This window comes from Mustela lutreola, chromosome 1 (genome assembly GCF_030435805.1).
Source record: "Mustela lutreola isolate mMusLut2 chromosome 1, mMusLut2.pri, whole genome shotgun sequence".
NCBI lineage: Eukaryota > Metazoa > Chordata > Mammalia > Carnivora > Mustelidae > Mustela > Mustela lutreola.
In genome coordinates, this window is record NC_081290.1 from 103,119,917 (window position 1) to 103,142,714 (window position 22,798).

Sequence of the window (22,798 nt, forward strand, 5' to 3'; positions counted from 1 at the left end):
ACATAGATGAAGAGACAAAATAATCACTTTTCATTTAGCACAACATATGTTAACGAGCAAAACGGGCGGCACATATGAAATTTGTGAAGCCATCATCCCATAAGCATATTCACAGATTCGTACAGAAAGCTTCAGAAAAGACTTGAGTTGGTTCTTCACACATGGGAAGACAGAGAAGGGGAAGATTCTCCAAGATAAGGAGAGTTATATAGCAAAACACTATCATTTACTCACAGGGCACCGAGGCAGGATCAAGTGAAAGAGATAGCTTAATGTCAGTGGAAAAATGAGACATAGACAATCATAGGTGAGTGGTGTCAAATGATGATGTTCCCTAAATTTCAGGCTAAGGAATATATACTTTATAGGAAATGGGAAGTTTCTGCAAGTTTATCATCATCATCATGAGAATGACCCGACAAAAATAAAAGTCTAGGGATATTAACTTGGTGGTGATATGAGGGATAGACTAGAAAAAGTCTAGGTGACATGAGAAAGGCATGATCTGTTTGCTACAGAAAAGATGGGCTTCAGGAAGCACTGAGTGAGAGTCGACACATCTTGAAGCCCAAAGGGAGTGGAGTTGACAATGACTCTGAGTTCTAAGGTCCCAGACTTGACTTCCCGTATCAGCCAAGGCTGTATTCATTCTGGGATGTGCTCCTAGTTTCCTCTATCACAATTCTCAAGCTTCGTTTCCTTCAAAACTCAAATACTCCTGTAAAACTGAGGGGCAAGTTATTTCTGGTGTTTATTTCCTCACTTAACCCTCGCTGACCTTTCCCTCACCTGGCACTCTATGGGGCTTATTTGCCAATCTTACTTCAAGCCTTTCCTGCTTGTTTGTCAGCCCACCTGGACCCTATCACTACTAACCCTTAGACAGTGCTGCTCGGAAGTATTAAAAAGCTTGCAGAAAGAAGGGATGAGCAGAGTAGAAAGTGCAAATGATAAGAGAAATGCAAATTTCCCTTGGAAAACTCTTAAAATCTCATTTTAGATATGGCATGAAATTTAAAAGAAAGCAATTTTGTTCAGATCTGTGAGAAGACATAATCTATATAGAAGGGCCTTCCAAAATTATTCTTCAGCCAACTGTACATGAGTAGATGGTTTAGATGCAGTTTTTAAGTCCCAGAAACAAACCAGTCTTTATGTAATTTCCAGGCCCCATAACCAAGAAATACAAGTTAAAGTTTTTTAAATCTTAAAAAAAGATTTGCCATAATTTTTAACATTTATATATGAACACAACCTGAATGAATCAATTATCACTGAAGCACCCAGAGGGTCATAATTTAACAAAAATAAAATCTCAAAATCAGTAAGTATGAGTTGAATTAATAATCCCCCCACATATAGCTGGAATTTGAAAATATCTCTAAAAATATGAAAAAGTAGTTTAGGAAGTACCACTTAAGAACATGAAAAGTTGGGGCGCCTGGGTGGCTCAGTGGGTTAAAGCCTCTGCCTTCGGCTTAGGTCATGATCCCAGAGCCCTGGGATTGAGCCCCGCATTGGGCTCTCTGCTCAGTAGGGAGTCTGCTTCCTCCTCTCTCTGCCTGCCTCTCTGCCTACTTGTGATCTCTGTCAAATAAATAAATGAAATCTTTAAAAAAAAAAAAAAAAGAAAGAAAGAAAGAAAAGTTTATTGAGAAGAGGACAGGTTATGAAACAAACTCCAGGTGTAGGCTGTTTTGCCTTCTGACCCCTTGACTAGCTTGATGACCATCCATTTATCGTCCTTCCAGGTGCTGTAGAGGAACAAAGTTTTTATTGCCCCCACCCTTTCTTGTTGTTTGTTTTCAGCGCCCTAATCTTGGGCACATCAAATGCACACATTCCAAGAGGCCAAGACAGTTAATGTTTCTTACATGCTTAGAGTGTAATTCTCAAACAAACTGCTATCTGCACTTCTACCCAACAGATTGTTCACTGAAGTGACCAAGGACCTATATATTAGCCAACAGCTACTAATGGGATAGGATATTCAAAATGTTGGGATCACCAATTTTTTTTTCTTACAAAAAGAAAACATTCAGAAAAATGTTGCATAAAAGAACTTCTTCCTATTATCTTGCTGGCATTGGGTCTGCGATGGATTCAATAAACATACATTGAACATTTGTTACCTATATGTATTACAGTAGGCAAGTGTCGGGGAGTGGGGAGAGTCACTGAGGATATGAGACATTAGCTGTGCAGCTAGAACGCATTGGCCCAAACTGACCAAGAACTCAGAGAAAGGAGATGAAAGAAGAAAGGGGAGAGGGGCAGGAGGGTCATTATAAAGTATAATCATAACAACTATGACTACGGTCCTCCCCTAGAAAATTGTCATCTGAGCAATGTCCTAGAGGTTAAGAGGTTGAGATGATTGGGTTGCAAGACAAAAGCCTTTCAGAATACGCACAGAGGGTAGGGGAAGGGAGGGGAAGGTTTTCTCAGTGAGTGCCAAGTGTTTGGGCTGAGCTACACTGTAAAGTGCTTACAACAGCAGAGGAGATCAAAAGGAAGATTAGGACAAATCATAAAAGGCACTACTGGTGGCAGCAATTGCTGGGTGCTTAACGGTATCTATTTTTCCCTTTTTTTTTTTTTTTAAATTAGGATGGCATTTCTGTTTGCTTGTTTTGGGAGTGGGGAATGAGGTAACAATGGAAAACTACATTCCCTATCTTCCCTGGTAGATCTGGGTAGCCAAGTGACTAAATTCTGCTGATTGTAGGTAAACAGAAGTTATTGGGTGGGGTTTTTGGAATGCTACTTTAAAAGGGGGCTGACTAGTCACTGAACTACAGTGACCACTTTATGATCCTGAGAAGGAGAGCAAGAAGTCATAACAGTTACCCTAACTTAGCATCCTAGCAATTTAGGGTACTGTTTCTTGTGTCACTGTTACTTGCAGCTAAATACAATTCCTAATGGACTACCCTTGAACACAAAGTCATGGAATCTGACTTCATCTGTGTTTATTATCAAGCTTGCAAATGTTTTCTTTGGTACACATTTAGGATAGAAATATTAGGAGTAGATCCTAGGAACAAAATACAACTTGTCAAATTTATTTTACATCTATGATACCGTATAATCATAGAAGTACGGGGCACCTGGGTGGCTCAGTGGGTTAAAGCCTCTGCCTTTGGCTCGGGTCATGATCTCAGGGTCCTGGGATCGAGGCCTGCATCGGGCTCTCTGCTCAACGGGGCGCTGCTTCCCTTCCTCTCTCTCTGCCTGCCTCTCTGCCTACTTGTGATCTCTGTCAAATAAATAAATAAAATCTTTAAAAAACCAGCATAGAAATATCTAAAGATTTCATTTCTAAGTCTCAAAAACTAGATTAAAAGATACATATTCATCTTGAAATGAGAGAAACACTCTTCCAACTTCTGTTAAACTGGTCCCCCTCTTGGTCATCCTCTTCACTGTGTAACATGAGCTTTCGGCAATCAGCATATACCAACCCTTACAACCCACTGCGGATGGCAGGTCAGGGGCATAAAAAACCCAAGTCAAAAGATTAAGTGGTTTAATACATGTATACACTTTAGAGTGCTCTTCTAAAAACATCAAAGACAGGTGATACACTCGATTTAAAGAAAATCACATGTCTCTTGGTGCTAAAGGCTAATGGGAAAAAGAAGTGTTGCTCCTCTAACCTTCACATGGATTGAAGAGAACTTTGGGCCGTTCGTTCTTGGTGGCCCACGTTCCTCTTTTATCACATATGGTTTAGCAGCTCAGTAAATAAAAGTCAGGTGAGGATCACACAGCCAATAATGATAAATTTTTCCCCAAAAAACTGGATGCCAGAATTAAGCCCAAATGGGCAAACCACACTCAAAATTTACTAACATTCTTACAGCACCATCTCCAAAGCATCCTTAAAATAACCTGTCACTTTTTGAACTAGAAAAAGAAACACGTCTCAACTGGCAAAGCAGACATAGCTCCACATCTCTTCTGTGGGACTGCAATCTACAATCTTACCCTTGGAAATACATCCTGATGTAACGGGGGTTCTGAGAGACCCATGAAATGAGTTTTCAAATAAGGTAGGGGACAGTAAAACTCCCACCTCAGTTCTATATAATATTTCTCACGTAAACCAATTATGGTGGGTGTCCAGTACCAACATTTGAAGAAATCAGGACATGCTGAGATGCCCAAGCAGGCGATGGCTCTGGAGAGTGACAAGGGAAAAGCCAATTCAACCACAGGTGTCCTTAGGAACTTCAGAAGGGCTTTCTAATGTAAATAAGATTGTCTTTAGAGTCCCAAGCATCACTTGTGATTTTTGCCATCTACATCAAGCTGCTCGTCAGATGCAGCGGAACAAGAATCCTTGTCCTCCAGGGTGTGTGATTGAGAAACAAAGGGGATATAGAAGTAGGCAAGGGCAGGCAGGAAAATGAACAGATACAAAACTGGGAGAGTTCAGAGAGCTCTCATCACATCGCACAAGCTTCGGAGAACCCAGCTGTGGAAGAACTCATTATGAGGGAATAAGAACATATGAGGAGGAACAGCTTTTTCACGGGGCATTTGGCCTTGGAAGAGACACAGTTGTTGAAAGAAACAGGAAACAGCTCAGCGCTGTACTCATGGGGCCGAAGGACGGGAAACAGAATTCCATAGCGCTCCAGTGGAAAGGGCCTTCACCTACCCCATGGCATCGGTACGACCAAATCTAGAGGAAAAAATCCTATGGATTTTAAGATCTCCAGGGGAAAACAACTCTGCAGCCTTCGCAATATTCTGTATTCTGGTGTCCATTATCCTATTTTCAAATCTAAATTCCTGCTGTGGTAAAAACTGAAATAAAAGTGCCTCTGATTGTTATCATGACAAAATACTATGTGTTAAATGCTCTCAGTGATACAGAACACATTTTCTGTAACTGGCTTCATTCCCACAGTATTCATAAAAGGCAGGAGAGAGACAGACCTTATACTCAGTTAACCGGCAGAGAAATGAAAGCACAGAAAGTTAACTGACTTGCTCAATTTCAGAAAAAAATGCATATCCCCATCTCATGATCAGTCTCCTAGTTCTTCTTGTGTTAGGAACAAGGCCAGAAAGCTTAGCATTTTGAGTGGCTTTGGAGGTGACAGGAGAGGAAAACCCCTAAGCAAGACAGGATGAGAGGGGGAGAGGCTAAAGTGATCAGAGGCGTAAAGGTATTTAAGTTACCTGTATAGGAAATGAAAGTTGCAGTTGAGAACAAAAATCTGTAATTTGAGAAAATTAAAGTAGATTTGCCAGAATATAGATATCAAGTGATCTCTACCCCCACTGCTTATTCTGTAACAGATTCCTGAAGTCTGTAACTGCTATCTCTTCTAAAGTACTGCTACAGCTATCAGGGTTTTTTGATCTCACACATTGTGCCCAACATTATCTTTTACTAAGGCCTTAGTCATGAACTACAGTCAAATATTAGGTCAATCAATCAACTGATCATCAAGAGCATGAAGTTAAAATAGCCAAGGGCTTCTGGTCTATATAAGGTCATCTTCCAAGAGTAGTGTGACAACAACTTTATTTTTGTCTTTGGGAACATCTAATTCAGAGTCATTTACCAATTACCTATTTCAGCACTCACTTTTTTTTTTTTTAAGATTTTATTTATTTATTTGACAGAAAAAGAGAGAGACAGATGGACAGACAAGCAGGGGAGCTGCAGGCAGAGGGAGAAGGAAAGCAGACTCCCTCCCCCAACCAGTGCAGGGAACCAGATGTGGGGCTCGATCCTAGGACCCTGGAATCATGACCTGAGCCGAAGGCAGACACTTAACCAACTGAGCCACCCAGGCACCCCTCACTACCTTACTCTTAATTCTTGAAGTTGACCAAAGAAAATAAGTGCCTGCATCTGCACCTTCGTATTTCATACCAACTGCTGTTTAACATAATTAAGCACTATCTTTTTCCACTTAGAAAACCTTCTAGAAAGTGCTATCATTTTGAGTTTATTTGCAATTTTAATGTTTCTGCTTCTAATGGGATACAAAGGCAGAATTTAGATTAATGCCAAATGAGACTTTATGAACACATAAGAAATGGTTACTATTTATTTGGAAGTGTGAAGTAGGTTTTGTTTTTTGTTTTTTAAGTAGGTTAAGAGCAAAAATAAGCATACCTAGCCCCAGATTTTTTTTTTTTTCTAAATACCTACCATAATAAAAGGAATCAGGGCTGAGCCAGGGAGGCTGGAATATTTTGCTGTGACAAAAAGCAGGGATGAACTCAAAGTGTGATGGAAACGTGTGAAAAGGATACAGGAGCTTGGCTGGGATGTTCCCACTGGCCAAATTTGGGATAATTTGAGCACCAGGGAAAATAAGGACAGTATTTGGTAACAATTAAATAACAAAAGAACCCATACATCCAAAGAGATTCTAAAACAGGACAGAGTTCCTCTTTACAGAAGAATGACACCTAACACGGAAAAGGAATGACAGACCTTGAAAAAGGCGACTTTACAACCGCCATTGAATTAATTAGTTTGAGCAAAAATTCTCCACAGATCTTAAAACTTTCACTGGTTAGAAGTTTGTTGGGAAACAGGATATTCAAACAGCTTCAATGTATCATCTGACAGCTTCCTCATTATAAAAAGAAGGCGACTTTCAGTGGAAAAATCTAAGGGACAGAACATTAATCAAGTGATCAAATTTAGCATCACCAAAAACAGAACTACACCATGTGGAAAGGGAGTATCATAATACATGATCACCTTTGTAATATTCTTGCAAAAAAAAAATTAGCCTGAATCAACTGTGAAACATTCTACCAAGCAACTGATGTAGACTCTTCAAAAAATGTCATTGTCGAGAAGCAAAAAAAAATAAAAATAAAAAAAGAGAGAGAGAGAGAGAAAGTAAAGGAAAGCGGCAGAATTGTTCCAAATCAAAGGAGACCAAGAAGGAATGACAACTAGATGTACTAAGTGATCTTTGATTGGCTCTGGATACAAAAGAAAAAAATCCATAAAAATTATTATTGGGATAGTCGGGGAAATCTATATATAGATTGTTTATTACATGATATCATTGTATCTATGTTTAAATTTTTATGTATGATAATTATATTGTGGTATGTAGGTGAATGTCCTTGCTCTCAGGACATGCATGGTGAAATACTTAGCATTATGTGCCATTATGTCTCTAAGTTACTTTCAAGTGGTTCAGTGAAAGAGAGAGAAAAAAAATGTACAATGTATTAATAGTCATACATAGAGAGTATATGGGTGTTTACTGTTCCTATAGTTTCAACTTTTCTGTGGATTTGAAAATTTTCAAATACAAAAATGGGAAAAAGTTATAAAAACACCAGTAGAATAATATGCACACCTTGATAAATATTATTACTTAACTTGTGAGCCACTGTTCACTTATCAATGCACTCTGGAGAGGGGCTTAAGAATACAGGTGCTGAGACCCATGGGGTCGCAGCTCTACTACTTAGGAAACATGTGACCTATGCAGATTACCCAGCTTCTCTCTGCTCTAAAATGCATACCATAGGTTAAGCCAGAGAAAGTAGCCAGAATTTTTTTTTTTTTTTTTACTAAAGAAATAGTAAACCCACAGGGTGCATATAGAACTTAGCCATAGAGTTGTTGGGAATGTCAACAGAGAAAAATCCAAATAAAGTACTTAGGACAGGACCCATCTCACAGTAAGGGCTCAATACAATGCTAGCTATAATGAGCGTTATAAGAACGACAAAGAGGAAAAAGTAGCAGTGTCTAAGACACTGTTTTAAGAACTGAGGGAATAAAAATCAGTAAGATGCCAAGTCCTCATCCTCAAGAGGGTAAGTCTAGTAAGGAAACAGAAGTAAGCAAAGATGTCTTCATAACAGACACATGTAAAGGATACAGAAGAGGAAATGATCAATTACATAGCTTAAGAGACTCAGAAAGGGTTTCAGAAAGGAGCAAAAAAATCTACAAGACATCTGGCATTGTAATGTAAGAATTCATTAGAATATAATGAAGAATATTTGTTTTTATTAAAAATTATTTTTATTTATTTTAGCTGAGGAGATGATGCAGTAATTTTGAGGCTTACTGAGCAATCATCACAGAAGGCCAGCAAAATTTAATGTAACTATTCTCACCAGCAATCAAAATCCTTAAGTTTAAAAGAGCCACTGATATTTATAATGAGTTGAGCCATGTATTTACTATTAAAAAAATGGAATCACTTTTGTGATTATGACTATGTGACTATGCAGAGATTTACAGGATATGAGGTATTTGTCAGTTTGGCCTCCTGGGTTTTCGTTTTGTTTTTTAAGAAAACATTAGTTCATTAATTGTTCTTAAATTTATTAATGAAGAAGCGTAAGCAAAAATTTAGTAACCACCTAAATGACCATCGATCAAGGATTGGCTAAGTAAGTAATGGCGCGGTGGCCTCCCAGCCTCCAGTACTGTGGACTGCAACCAGTCCTGATCTACGATTAGAGGGACCTCACAAACCGGTGACTTGACTATGCACTCTCCTCCTTACTCTCACTCAGTCACTGACTCCTCGCATAGGCATGTTTACTTAGCTCATCTTAGTGACTCAAACGCTGACACCACAGCTCTGAATTGATGCCTGCTGATCCCACCAGCCTCCTCTGCAATCACATCCACATATATACCAACCAATTGCAATCCCCAGAAAACAACGTATTCTGATACTTCCATGCTTTTCCATGGGATGTCCTTCCTTCCATTGTCGGCTGGACTAATACTCATTCAGGCTTCAGTACTACTCAGATTAAATGTTACCATCTCAGAGATTTGCTTTAGACCCTCATTCTGAGTTTGAAGCCCTTCTTAGTGCTTTCTGTAAGCCTCTCAGTGCTTTTATAAGCATACTTCTATCATAAGTTACTTATATATGTTTATATACATATATGTACATAAATATATACACATCATGCTATATGATCATTATTACATAGTTATTTTCCTTATCTAGTTCCATTACACTTTGAGCTCTTTATTTATCTTTTAAGATTTATTTATTTTACAGAGCCGGGGAAGCAGAGGGAGAGGGAGAGAATCTCAAGCAGACTTCCCGCTGAGCTCAGAGCCCAGTGCAGGGCTCCATCTCAGGACACCCAGATCATGACTTGAACTGAAATCAAGAGTCAGATGCTCAATCGACTGAGCCACCCAGGCGCCCCAACTTTGAGCTCTTTAAAACACTGTACCTGCTCTGAAACAGCAGACAGTCTCTTGGCAAAGATAGACATGACAGGCATACAAAGTATTAAGAGAGTAGAGAAGGAATTTCTCTGCAAAGACGTAAGGATAGGGAAAAAACGTCAGGAAAGGCTTATAGGAGGAAATGTAAACTGAATCTTAATGGATGAGGAGCAATTCACCACGTGGATGGGTGAAGTGCCTTACATTCGAGAACCAGCGACATAGGCAAATCCAGAGACACAGCAGCAGAAGGTCTAGAAATACAAGGGAAGTCCACTGTGACAGGGTCTAGATAACCGAAAATAGTCCTTCATAGTGAAGGCAGTGTCAGCCTGGAGGTCGTTGGCCTCAAAGAATTAGGAGTCTATCCATCACTGTGAACAATCAATGGACTGTTGGTAGCAGATGCCACAGATTATATTTTATGCATCTTCAAGCATGTAAATTGGCTTCTTTTGGGAACCTGAATCAAGAGTTAAGATCTATGAACTATAACATAGGTCATAAGATAGGCAAATTAAATATATTCATTTTCCCAGTAAATTGTCCTTTCTGAAAACCACAATCTGATTATTAAGATTACATCCTATTTATCCTTTTTGTCCCTTGTATGTAGAAGTGTCTGGTCCTTACACCTTCAAAAGTGTGCTGAGCTGAACTGAACTGGACAGGGTGCAGAGGAAGCTACTGCCCTGGGTACAAAGATGCAGAAGACACAGTGAACAGCTTCATGGAACAACCAGTCTGGGAGAAAACCAAAAACATAGATCCATAAGTCACCACAGTGTAGGGCAGCACGAGACAGGCTCTATACAAATGTTGTAACTCAGTGTAGAGCAAGGAAAGGAAACCTCTCCCTGCTGAAGTAAGGAAGGCAGAGAAGAGAAGGTAGCATCTAAGCCAGGACTTGAGGCAGGGCTGGTGTTCAGTGTATTCAGTTAAGAAAGAATACAAACTTCCAAAATAAGTGTAGTCACTTATTCCTGACAATGATTCACTTTTAGTTGAATATTTGCTTAGAATTAGAAGTCATAGTGATCCAACCAAAAGGGGGAAAATAGGACGTATCATTCATACAGGGTGATTTTCTCCCAGGCAAAATGGTAAACTGGAAAGGATTTTTTTTTTTTTTCAAAACTTAAATGAGTAGGTAACACTTTAGCCAATATGTAACATAGTGTTTTTACCTCTCCCCCATTCTTCATACACGTCTAAAGTTGATCCTCTATAACACAGTAGCGATGCTTATCAATGCTGACTGAAGAAGCCGGGGAGGGAACCCTTGTGTAGGAGGACAGTGCTGGAGAGATCATCAAATCACCGCCTCGGCCCCGCTCAGATTTCACCCCCGAGCTCCAGACCCAGAATCCAACCACTACCACACCCTCCACAGCAAAGTCTCACGAGCCCTCAGAACATACCACATCCAATGTGGAAGTCATCATCTGCAGTTTCTTCTATGTTCTCTAGGTCACTGAGTAACACACCAGGAACCTGGACACCAACCTTGATTCTATCTTCGTCATTTCCCACAACCACCATCATCACCAAAAGCCACCATTTTACTGAATGTGAACTAACATGGAGCCAATTACTGAGCCAAGTGCTCTCTCATCTGATCCTCATAAAAACCCTATGAGGTGGGGCTCTTAGCTCTATTTTCCCAAAAAGAAGCTATTGTTCAGAAAGATGAAGTCAGTTTCTCAAAAACACATTTCTGAGTGGCAGCGGCTGCCACACCAGCGGCGGCTATCTGCAAAGCCCAAGCTCCCCACCACTGTCTTGATGCTGCCTGCTTCTCTCTCCCTCCTTTTTAATTTTCTTTTATATTTATTTATTTATTTATTTTTTATTTGACAGAGAGACACAGCAAGAGAGGGAACACAAGCAGGGGGAGCGGGAGAGGGAGAAGCAAGCTTCCCACTGAGCAGGGAGCCTGATGTGGGCCCAAAAACCTGGGATCATGACCTGAGCTGAAGGCAGAAGCTCAAGGACTAAGCCACCCAGGTGACCTGCCTCCCTTTTTAAAAGTATCTTTGAATCCCTATCCTTTTCTCTGTTCTTACCTCTACTACTTACGATAAAACCTAACTTGTCAGGTTTATTGTAATAGCCTCAAGCCTCAAGCCTCAAAAAGCTATTCTCTAAATTGCCAATCAGGAGAACTTTCAGAAATTAGCCCTATAACCTTCAGTGCCTACAGGCTCCAGGCATTTGCCCTGAAGAAGTGAGCCCCATGGCAATGACCTACGTGCTTTTTCCAAACGAGACAGCTGCTAAGCCCCTCCAGTCCACTGATTCCTTGCAGTAATGCAGGATTACTGATTTTTCAGCAAACCCTGATATCCATGTTTCTTGTGAAATATTGGCAACTATTTCAAGAAATGTTAAAATCTCTGTGAATGAGACTAAATTCACCTGTATGCTAGATATGACCTATTAGCCCAGCTTACAACCTCTGAAATATAAATTTGATTATGTAATTTCCTTGTTTAACATCATTACAATGTTCCTCTGCAACTTTGGGACAAAGGCTGATCTAGTTAAGATGACATCAAAGGCCTTCCATGAGTCAGCCCATTGCTACTTCTTCCACTGCATCTCTTATCTGATGCCCTTCAAACACATACCCCATACCAGAGTAGGGTGCTTACACTTCCTAGAATCTACCCCCTGACTCTGGCTTCTAACATTTCAATGCACTTTTCTGTCTGGCCAGGGTGCCCTTCACCTGACTGACTTATCCCTCAGGATTTAGTTGGACCACTACTCCATCACTCCTGGGCTGGGATCCTGCTCCCTAAGATATGGTTTTGCAGTATCCGAGATCAAAACACACCTCTTATCCAGTATTGTCCTAATATGTGGGCCTTCAACACTGACAGTGAACAACATGGATGCCTAGAGCTTCATCTTATAGGGATGATATCTGCAAGTGGTTATCTGTAGTTCAGAGATACCATGAAGGTAATAGCACTCAGTGTGTGTATACACACACACACACGCACACACTGTCAATGAAGGACTCAACTGAACACCACCAAGTCCATAAAAATCTTTGATCCTCTCCAGCAAGAAGGGTCTTTTCCTCTGAGAAACCTCAACTCTTTGCCACTTTTTCCTACTTTAGAATCCTGGAAGGAATAAGAGACAATCATCTTACCAAATTAGCTCCTCACAGAGTCTATGGATCTCTTTGTACCTCTCTCAGCACCTAACTTCTCTCTTTGCTTCTAGTAAGCTCTCAAATGTTTGTGGAATAAACCACAGCAACTCTAAATGTTCTACTTCCTTCCAGTTCCTTTTCCTTTGGTTAGCCAATCAAAACCAGACTCTACTCTGAGGTTTGCAAATGGATATTATTAGAGAAGTGAGAAAGGAATGGTTCAGAAACATAGATAGCTATTCAATGAAAGTTTAATTTTAGAAATGAATAATGTGGGAAATCTCCTACTTCCAACTGATTACTTTCAAAAGATGGTCATATAGGGGCTCCTGGATGGTACAGTCAGGTAGGTGTCCAACTCCTGACTTTGGCTCAGGTCATGATCTCAGGGTTGTGGGATAGAGCCCAAAGTTGGGCTTCATGCTCAGAGCAGAGCATGCTTGAGATTCTCTCTTCTTCTCCCTCTGCACCCCCCCACCCCCACACTCTTCCACTAAAATCTAAAAAAATAAATATTTTTTTAGAAAAAAAGACGGGCATATAAACAAATGTTTTTAAAAACGTGCTATACCGTGAGTATTAGGATGGAATCTAATTAAACACTAGGGTGGTATTCAAAGTATTCTATATATTTTTATATATTGTTCTCTCTATATATTCTATATATTGACCACATGCTAATAATAGCAAACGTTTATCAAGAACTGTTCTGCATGAGGCACTCATGGCCAGTTGGTAAGTCCCAGGAAGAGGTTCTGAACCTGGATCTGTTGGTGAGAAAGCCCACATTCTACAGCTGACTCTTGAACAACATGGGGATTAGGGGTGCCAACCCGCCTACAGTTAAAAATCTGTGTGTAACTCTTGATTCCCCCAAAACTTAACTACGAATAGCCTATTGTTGATTGAAAGCCTTACTGATAACATAAACAGTTTTATGCTATATGTGTCATATACTGTGTATTATACATATATGTGCATATGCTATATGTATTATATATTATATGTTATACACTATATACGGTTTTCTTACAATAAAACAAGTTAGAGAAAATGCTATTGGGAAAATTATAAGGAAAATACATTTACAGTACTATACTGTATTTTTTTTTAATCCATGTGTAAGCGTACTCGTGCAAACCTCTCTTGTTCGAGTCGATTGTACTTTTCTTTGGCATTGCCTCCTTAACCTCAGCCCTGTCTCTTCTCATTAATCCTGTGACTCTTAACAGTTTATGAGATACATACACTGAGATTTTTTTAAGTGTCTCTGAACAAAGAAATTCCTTAACTTTTATTTCTAGCACTATCAATTTTTTCCCCAAATGTTTTTATTGAAATCCTCTCTTAAGAACATGTGACAGTATCTTTCACCTATCAGTTTAAAGTACATTGTCTTCTCGGCCCCCATTCCATCAAAAAGAATTTCATGTATTTCACCAAAATTTTCCACTAAAGCGCCATAAGGGTGATTCATTAAGTGACATTATTCACTTCCAAAAATATTTTTAAAAAGGAATCTTCTATGTACCAAGATAATATAACATAAAAACTCATAGGTCTGACTATAAGATCTTATATATTTCATACAATAAAAATATTTCTTACCTGAATTTTTCCAAGAATTAGTGAATATGAGATACAATTCCCTCAGGTTAATGATAGGCTGGTGTTAGTAATTTCATTTGGTGGACTTTTTTTTTTTTAATTTCCTTCCTTAAGTATTAAAAATATAAACTGTCCTTTAGGTTAGAATGGAGGTCAATTTATTAGATTCATAAGACAGGAGAAAGGAATTATAAACTGAAAGGGAAAAGTTTAATGTAATAACTAAAATGAAATGAACTTGTATAATTATGAACAGAATAAACACATCTTCAAAAAACATAGTTTTCCCCAAAATTGGCAACTCAAAAACACAACTAACATTAAGTTTTATTGATAGCTCTGTAAAGTTATTATCTAGAGGTTATGCCTTTCAAGACATAGATTAGCCAAAATTATTTCAAGAAATATGTTCATCTAACCTTTGAGCTGGCACCTTATCCTGGCTAGTCTCTGTCTTAAGACGTAGAAAGCTGCAAAACAAATGTCCAAAAAAAGAAATTCCAGATCTTTTCTCTGTAAGGAGGCTGGACTTGGGTATTTAGCAACTTGTTACATTCCCGGAGACTTACACATATTCAACGCTCAGTGCTTTTCTGAAATAAAAAAAAAAATCTAGGACATGTTTAAAATAGTAATATTTTAGTCACCATTTTGTCATTCAAAAACATTCTGTAACAAAAATATTGACCAATAATTGAAGTTGTGCTATTCTTTCATAGTCCAAATTCTAAATCAGAGTATTTCGGACCTCTTGCAGCACTGTACCTTCCAATCCAATTTTTCATTTTCAGAATATTAATTTTGGTTCCAAGAGACAGTATCCTTTTATTTAAATGAGTGTTGGACAAAATATCTGAAAAAAATTAAAACTTTGGATCAATTAATAACCAAGGATGGTAGTTTTTTAATTGATAGATCTTTACTTACCTGTTTCTTACATACTTTGTGTTCCCTTTTCTCTCCAACTTTGGGGAGGAAATGTTAAGATTTGTTTTTTCTTTCCTTCCACGGCATTTTCTTCTTGCATGGCTGCTTTGGTTGTCAATAGCAACAAGAATTACTGTGAAAGCTCAGCCATTTCACTTGAAGATACATAAATAACCCAGTTTAATGAAAGTAAATGGAAGAATCTTGAAACAATACTAATCGTGGCTAGGGTTTGACCAGCTTAGAGGTCCTAGAGGTAAGGGAAGAGATGATTTATTACTTCTCTGTGAATTAACACCTTCCCTCTTTAAAGCATAAAATATTCACTTTTATTTTTGATTTGTGCTTTTATTTGCATAAATCAAAGTTAGGTGAATGAAGCCTTCTTTGGGATAATAGCAGAAGAGAAATAGTCCAAGACCAAATTGATTCAATTAAAGTAATAATTTAACTATTGATCCAAAATGATTGTTCTGTATTTTTCAAGGCCCACATATTGTTATATATACATATATATCTGTTTGTTAGAGGTTTATTTTTCCACATTGATTAGGTTCATAACAAATTAGTGTTTTGTATCTATTGTTATTTATGTTGTTAATTTTAAAAGAACTCACCATACCTTGATGTTAACACATTTCTTAAAATAGAATAATTAAATATATCAAGTACAATCTTAGCAAAAAGCTGAAAGTAAATCAAAGCATAAATTGCAAATGACATTCTGGATCACGTATTAAGAAAAACTGGTTATGGTTAGGTATTAAAAGGGAAAATATAAAAGGATACCGTTTCTTTAATACTCTTTAGTTGCCAATTTTGAATAATCTAATTTATCAAGAAAAATACATTAAATGGTTTTAAATAAAGGTTAACAATAAAGAATAGCAAACATCATTATTTTCTAACTAGTTACATTAATACTAAGCAGCCAAACAGTTCTGTATAGTTTATTTTTGTCTTATAATATCTTAAAGTTGGGTCACATTTCTCCTACTTAATATAAATCAGCCTTGACACACACAGATTTAGTAAATTTTATGGTAGCAATATGTGCGTCCATTAAATAAGATTTCTAGCATGAAATTTTAGCCCATGTTGCCTATTTTTAAATTTGCATTTTAAAACTATACAAAACTGCATTTTAAATCAAAGCAACGTTAAACCCAGAGTTGATTATTTCCAAGAAGGTTTTGAGGTCTATTTTCTATTGATGCATAAGGAAATTTTCACAGGCAGTGCTCACCATAATTTTTGTGAAAGCTGCCCCAAATAAATACCCTACATGTATTTTTTATGGTATAAACTCCATTGTAAGAAGTGCTAAAATAGGATTCATTAGTAGCAAATAATGTAGAAAAATCTGTCCCATCATCTCCTGATAGTTTCTCATAGCCACTGTAAACAGCCACAGTAGTAAACATATGCGACTCTGACAGCAAAGCCACTCATAGTTTAGGAGTTTAGACCTCTCTCCTGTGACCTGCCCCGAACCACTATTTCAGTTCATCTGAATGCTGATACCATGCACTTTGCTGAGGGCTCTAACCAATAACAGGCATGGTTAAAAATAACAAGCACTCTGATGCTTTTATGAAATTGTGAGAAACTAAGTCTAATAATTCAATTAAATCTATCTAAGTAAATCTGGTGAAACTAAACCATTTGGAGATTAGTTTTCCTAGCCTGCAAAACACAGGTTTTCAGAATTGAAATTGGACATTTTAAAAAATGAGGGCTAAGAAAGCCCTAAGGAACTGGCCCCATCTATTATCCACAGGTATGCCTATCTGCTAGAATACAGTTTACTGTAAATTTAATTATAAAATGCCCAAATGTTAGGCCAAGCACAACCTTTGAAAAGGAAATAATGAAATACCCCAGACTAATAGGACAGATAAAATTACCACATGCTCCAGATAGGAGTCACACATGCCTCTTAAGCAAAGAGCACAGCCTGACATATGCACATTTTCACAGAAGACAAACGCCAGGTACATGCATGAAAGGGAAAGGTCCTGCCTGACCCTGTCCTCCTACCTCCCAACCATAATCTGCAGCTAGGAAAAGTAGTAGCTCTAAAAATTTCTCTACACCCCAACCTTAAATTTCACGCTGTATTTCTCATTGTCAAAAAATTTATACTAGCCCAGGAAACTCTATTCATAGACAACTCCCCCATGCCAGATATTTAAGACACCAAGATCCAGGACAAGAGATCCCATGAATAGCATTTTAAGTATTTTGGATAATCCTAACTTTCAGACCACTACTTTTTAAGTATTAGAGCTATAGAATTCATCAGAATCCAAAAGAAGATTAGAGAACAGAACATATCTACAAATCATTTCTTTATACTTTTCCCCCAATTCCCCAAATAGTTTCCAAAAAAATAATTCTGCATTAGTTGGGAATGTCTATATATGGGAATGTCTTAATTCCTGCCCATAGATACCAAGATATGATGAACATTTAATTCACTGATGACTTTAAAACTCAATCCAGAAATAAATAAGTAAAAATAAAAATCCAAGGGACAAAGGACTTTGAACCACCATTATCTATGTGAAACACCATGAAGTATTTATGTAATCATACGGATATGGGACAATTTATCCAGTAGAAACTATTACCATAGTAAATGTGTATGATATAAAATCAGCTATAAATACCCATGCATGTTAAAAAAAAAAATATATATATATATATATATATATATATATATATATATATACACACACACAGCTAAGTGTAAACTGCAATTTGTGTTTCTTCTATTTGCTATTTGTTGGCATGCAAACATTTGGCAGGTAATTATTAAGCACTTACAAATCTTAATGTTGAAATGAAAGAGTACCAAAGGCTTTAGAAAAATATTTTGGGTGGCAGGAAGCTTATATTTGGATAGTCTATCTGTGGAACTAGTTTCTGTAAATGTCGCAACACATACCTTTGACCATTTAGGGATCTCTTCTAGAAACTGAGTTTGAGAACCCTAATCTATGAAAATAAGGCAAATGTTTTTGAAAAACAACATAATTTTTGACAAGGTAAGCATAAATCGAGAAATTTCCAATTGTTTCTTCCTTTGTGTATACCAGTGTAAATTTAATCCATGATGACATATTTCCTAAAATCTGACCATAAATCAATACTATCTATAAAAGGCAACCCCAACCTTGTGATAGGATGATGTTACAATAGGAAAACGTGTCAGCTCTGGAGAATTTATTATCAGTAATCTACAGAATGGTTAAAAAGATACTGACCAAATGAAGTGTTCCATTTTAAAATTTAATTGACTCTAGGTTATCCACATGCAAATAACTGATGGCAAATCCTTAGTCTCAAACTGCCTCTCCCCGTACATCTAGTACATAAGCAAGGATGTCTCTCTAGCCTTTAGTCATGGTATGGTGGAAAATGAGGGTCTCTAATAAATTATAAAATTTTTTTTAAAGATTTTATTTATTTATTTGACAGAGAGATTACAAGTAGGCAGAGAGGCAGGCAGAGAGAGAGAGGAGGAAGCAGGCTCCCTGCTGAGCAGAGAGCCCGATGCGGGACTCGATCCCAGGACCCTGAGATCATGACCTGAGCCGAAGGCAGCGGCTTAACCCACTGAGCCACCCAGGCGCCCCATCTAATAAATTATAAATTTTTAAATTTATAATGAATATATAAATAAAAAAGGTTTTTTTCTTCAAAGTCTACTGTATTCTAAAGCCAAGAAATTGCCTTGCCTATTCATATCTTTTTCCTTGCATAATGACAATAACAAGTTCACTTCACATTGTTTATTATTAGACTAAGTTAGAAGTAAAATTATTGAGAGAATCTATGAAAGAATATGGAATGAACACAGATATCTGGCACTATTTTACCACACATAACATTTTATCTGATTAAGGCTTTAATGTATTCTTTTATGCTGGCTTTATTAGTAATTTTATTAGAAAATTCTATTATGACCACAATTATATCTTTAATTATGCACTACTATTAATTAAATGATGATATCAGAAAGCTGAAAACCTTTATAGCATTAAAACATAAAATTTATGGGGCACCTGGGTGGCTCAGTGGGTTAAGCCTCTGCCTTCGGCTCAGGTCATGATCTCAGGGTCCTGGGATCAAGCCCCACATGGGGCGCTCTGCTCAGCGGGGAGCCTGCTTCCCCCTCTCTCTCTCTGCCTGCCTCTCTACTTGTGATCTCTCTTTAAAAAAAAAAAAACAGGGCGCCTGGGTGGCTCAGTGGGTTAAGCCGCTGCCTTCGGCTCAGGTCATGATCTCAGGGTCCTGGGATCGAGTCCCGCATCGGGCTCTCTGCTCATCAGGGAGCCTGCTTCCTCCTCTCTCTCTCTCTGCCTGCCTCTCTGCCTACTCATGATCTGTCTGTCAAATAAATAAATAAAATCTTTAAAAAAAAAAAAAAAGAAAAAGAAAAAAAAACATAAAATGTATTTAATTTGATATTATTTAACTGAACTCTATACTTTGTAACACATCAATTTTTAGTAACTGGTTGTACATTTTGCAACTAATTCATCCTGGTAGATTTCCAAGAATGCACTGTGAATCACAATAGGCTATGCTACTAACGTTTTTCTATGGTTGTAGTGATTGATATCATTTTGAAATTTTTTCAAGCCAAATTATTTTGGCTGTATTCTATTATCTTTGATAACGGATAATGTATTTGTTCCCATGACAGAATAGAAGGTTTTGGCTCTAAAATGTAAACTCCTTAGCTCCCTTCGAGGTTGACTGACACAGGATAACAATTCTCAAACCGGTTCGATTCCGGGGTGGTACAGATCTCTGAGAAGAGGCATTTAAAGCCTCTGCTTTCTTTCTCTGCTTCTCCCAAGGAAATGGGGTACCTCCTGGATTAGTGTCCTCTCAAGACACACACTGAGCTATCTTGCTTTGAGAGACAGGCTCTCTAAGGACATGTGTCTATCAGTGTTTCAGATTCCATTGACCCTGGGGCTTCATGACTGCAGGAGAACCAGTGCTTCCTCACACCCCAGCGAAAAGGAGCTAAATTTGAGGCTGATTAGGAACATGAAGAATGCCTACCACAGATTCTGCTTTGAGTCTATTCAGGCCTAAGAGGCTTATTTAAAGCAGTCCTTCATGAGATCCAGGGAAACTGGGATAACAACTAAGGGTCATTTGGGCTCCTCTGCATATCTGTAACAATCCAGAGCTTTGGGGGAAATGAGCACTGATCAAGGAGTTTGTTGTTTTGGGGTTCACTGGCCCTATTTCATGGAACAGCTCAAGTAGGATAAATGATGCCTAGAGGCAATCTTTATGCCTTATCTCTTATTCCAAGCCATAATTTGCTTAGAGATGAATAAGACCATAGCAAAATTGTGATGAACTTTTATACTGATACCAATGAATACAAAAGTTAACTCATACAAGATTGATATTAAAAAATTCTCCCACTGATTTATTGACATAACCTCCTTATACTGGATCACAGGAGATATCTATCTACACTCCAATCACGAAGACTTTGGATACGCACTGTACCAAGTGTTGACTGATGTTTAAAATACACGAAAGGAAGGAAATATAAAGCGTGTGGCGGGGGGGAGGTATGGGCTAGACTTTAATAATACAGCAAACTTCAGGATGTTGTTAGGGATCCTAACTTAAAACTGCCTTTTCTAACCTGGAATTGTCCATTAAGCCCTAAAGAGTTCATGAATCACAGCTATTCTGAGCTGGATTGAGCAGAAATATCAGAAAGCTAATGTGTTGATAATGCTTCTTAAACTTCCATGAACTGCACTGTTAGAGTAGGGGGGCCTCATCTTAGATCAGAGCATCTTCTAGGAAACAGCTTTGTACAACCACCACTGGATTCATGACAAATGTTGCTATGGCCCCTTCCCCTCCACCATTCAATCCCACTCTGTTAAGGACCACATGAAAGTCTTCTTTCAGAACTACATGTGGGAAAAGCCATAATTTCCCCCAAATAACTGGTCTGATTTTCCCCTAACAAACATCATGAATTATATGAGCAGTAACACTTTTTTCTTTTTCTGTTGGCTACCAGAAGCTAAGAGCGACATTACAAGACATAGTTAGGATCCTATGCCTGACATATCTACATGTCAATAACTCTCCTCCTGCCAGCTTACCTTTTATTGTCTCTTTTTTTTCCCCTCCCCCAGCCCTCGTTAATTCTGTTTTCCTATTTTATTGCATGCATTCCTGACAGCCACTTCATATCCTCCCCCAAACAAAGTAGAAGATAAACAAAAAGAAACAAAGGAACAAATTCTATTTCTCTTTTAAACTATCTTCTCAGGGAATGAAAAATAAAATGTGGCTGAACAGAAGGTTTCCACTGTGTAAATATTATCCATGATTTAATCTCCTTTAAGTGACATATTTTATAGAAGATGGTTTATAAAAATAAAATGAGTTCTTCAATTACTGTACTTCCATAAAAATAGAATGTCCCTATAAATCTCCCACATCCAAATGTATATAACAGTGATGATGAATATGCAAAGATATTGACTACAGCACATTTCATAAAACCAAAATGCTGAAAATCACCTAAATATGCACAAATAAGAATTTTTAAATTAATTAGGTATTTACATCTGGTGAGGTATTATACAGCCATTTAAAAGAATGAGTCAGGGGCGCCTGGGTGGCTCAGTGGGTTAAGCCTCAGCCTTTGGCTCAGGCCCTGGTCTCAGGGTCCTGGGATCAAGTCCCGCATCGGGGTCTCTGCTCAGCAAGGAGCCTGCTTCCCCCCGCCCCTCTCTCTCTCTGCCTGCCTCTCTGCCTGCTTGTGATCTCTGTCAAATAAATAAAATCTTTTAAAAAAATAATAAAAGAATGAGTCAGGTTTACATGAACTGATAAGGACTGATATCTAAAATGTGATACATGAAAAAAGAAAACACAGAATAGTTCTTACTTTATGCTATCAACTTATAAACAAGAATAAGTTGCAAATGCTTACAAATCTCCGCAAAAAGCAGTAAGAAACCATTCCAGGGATTGGAATTAGGTGTCAGGGAAACGGAAGTTAGAAAGACTTACCTTCACTACCTTCTCTCTCTCTCTTCAAGTCTTTTAATTTTTCACTTAGTCATGCATTTATTTTGTTAAGCAAAATGATTTTAAGACATAATTAAGATAAAGATTAGAATCACTAATGGAAATGTTATGCCTTGATTGTCTTAAAGTCATTTTATTAAAGTATTTTGACACAATATTTTAATGTTTCCTGAAAATCTTTTTATAACAGGTCTCCCAAAAAACTTTATTCAGACACCAAAATTCTACATAATCCTCCCTAATAATAAAAAAGAAAATCCTCTATACAAAGTGATAAAAATTATGACTGACCTATAAATAAAAGGTCAATGAATTAAGCAATTCTTTAAAGAATGTGTAAATCCTTCTTACAAGCAAAAAGGACCTCATATCCATAAAAAAATACACAGCCAATTGTCAGGATGCCAGGTAGAAATCCTGGCAAATGGACAAACCACATTCCATCTTCCCAGTATGAGCCAGCTGCCTCTGTTCCCAGAGGAAACAGAAGAAAAAGGAGGACAAAGGTCCTTCACTGACCTACCAGAGAGGCTTTTGGGAGAAACAGGAGGGATCAGAGTATCCTAGAATTAAGCAACAGATCAGATTCTGGATATGGAATTGCCAGAGCTTTAAGTCAGCACTCCAGTCCAGTCTTTTCCATAACTATTCACTACCAAATAAGAAACCACTTGGCCAGTTGGTCAAAACCACAAACGTATATGCCATTTGATCGCACATAAAAAGTTACCTTGTAGAAATACTAGCACACATTCAAAACAATATTTCTCCATTGTATATTTCAAGGT

The 22,798-nt window shown here is 37.9% G+C and overlaps 1 protein-coding gene across 4 annotated transcripts in view; it reads right to left on the reverse strand.

The window, feature by feature from the left end:
• NPNT (nephronectin) overlaps window positions 1-22,798 on the reverse strand; it is a 78,980-nt gene that overhangs the window by 46,945 nt on the left and 9,237 nt on the right. For 2 of the 4 annotated variants that reach the window (XM_059171646.1, XM_059171631.1), the window contains exon 3: window positions 14,405-14,455. The exons of the other annotated variants lie outside the window; for them this stretch is intronic. In XM_059171646.1, coding sequence (XP_059027629.1) covers window positions 14,405-14,455 — 51 coding nt within the window. The remainder of the gene's footprint in view (window positions 1-14,404; window positions 14,456-22,798) is intronic. 4 annotated transcript variants of the gene reach the window in all.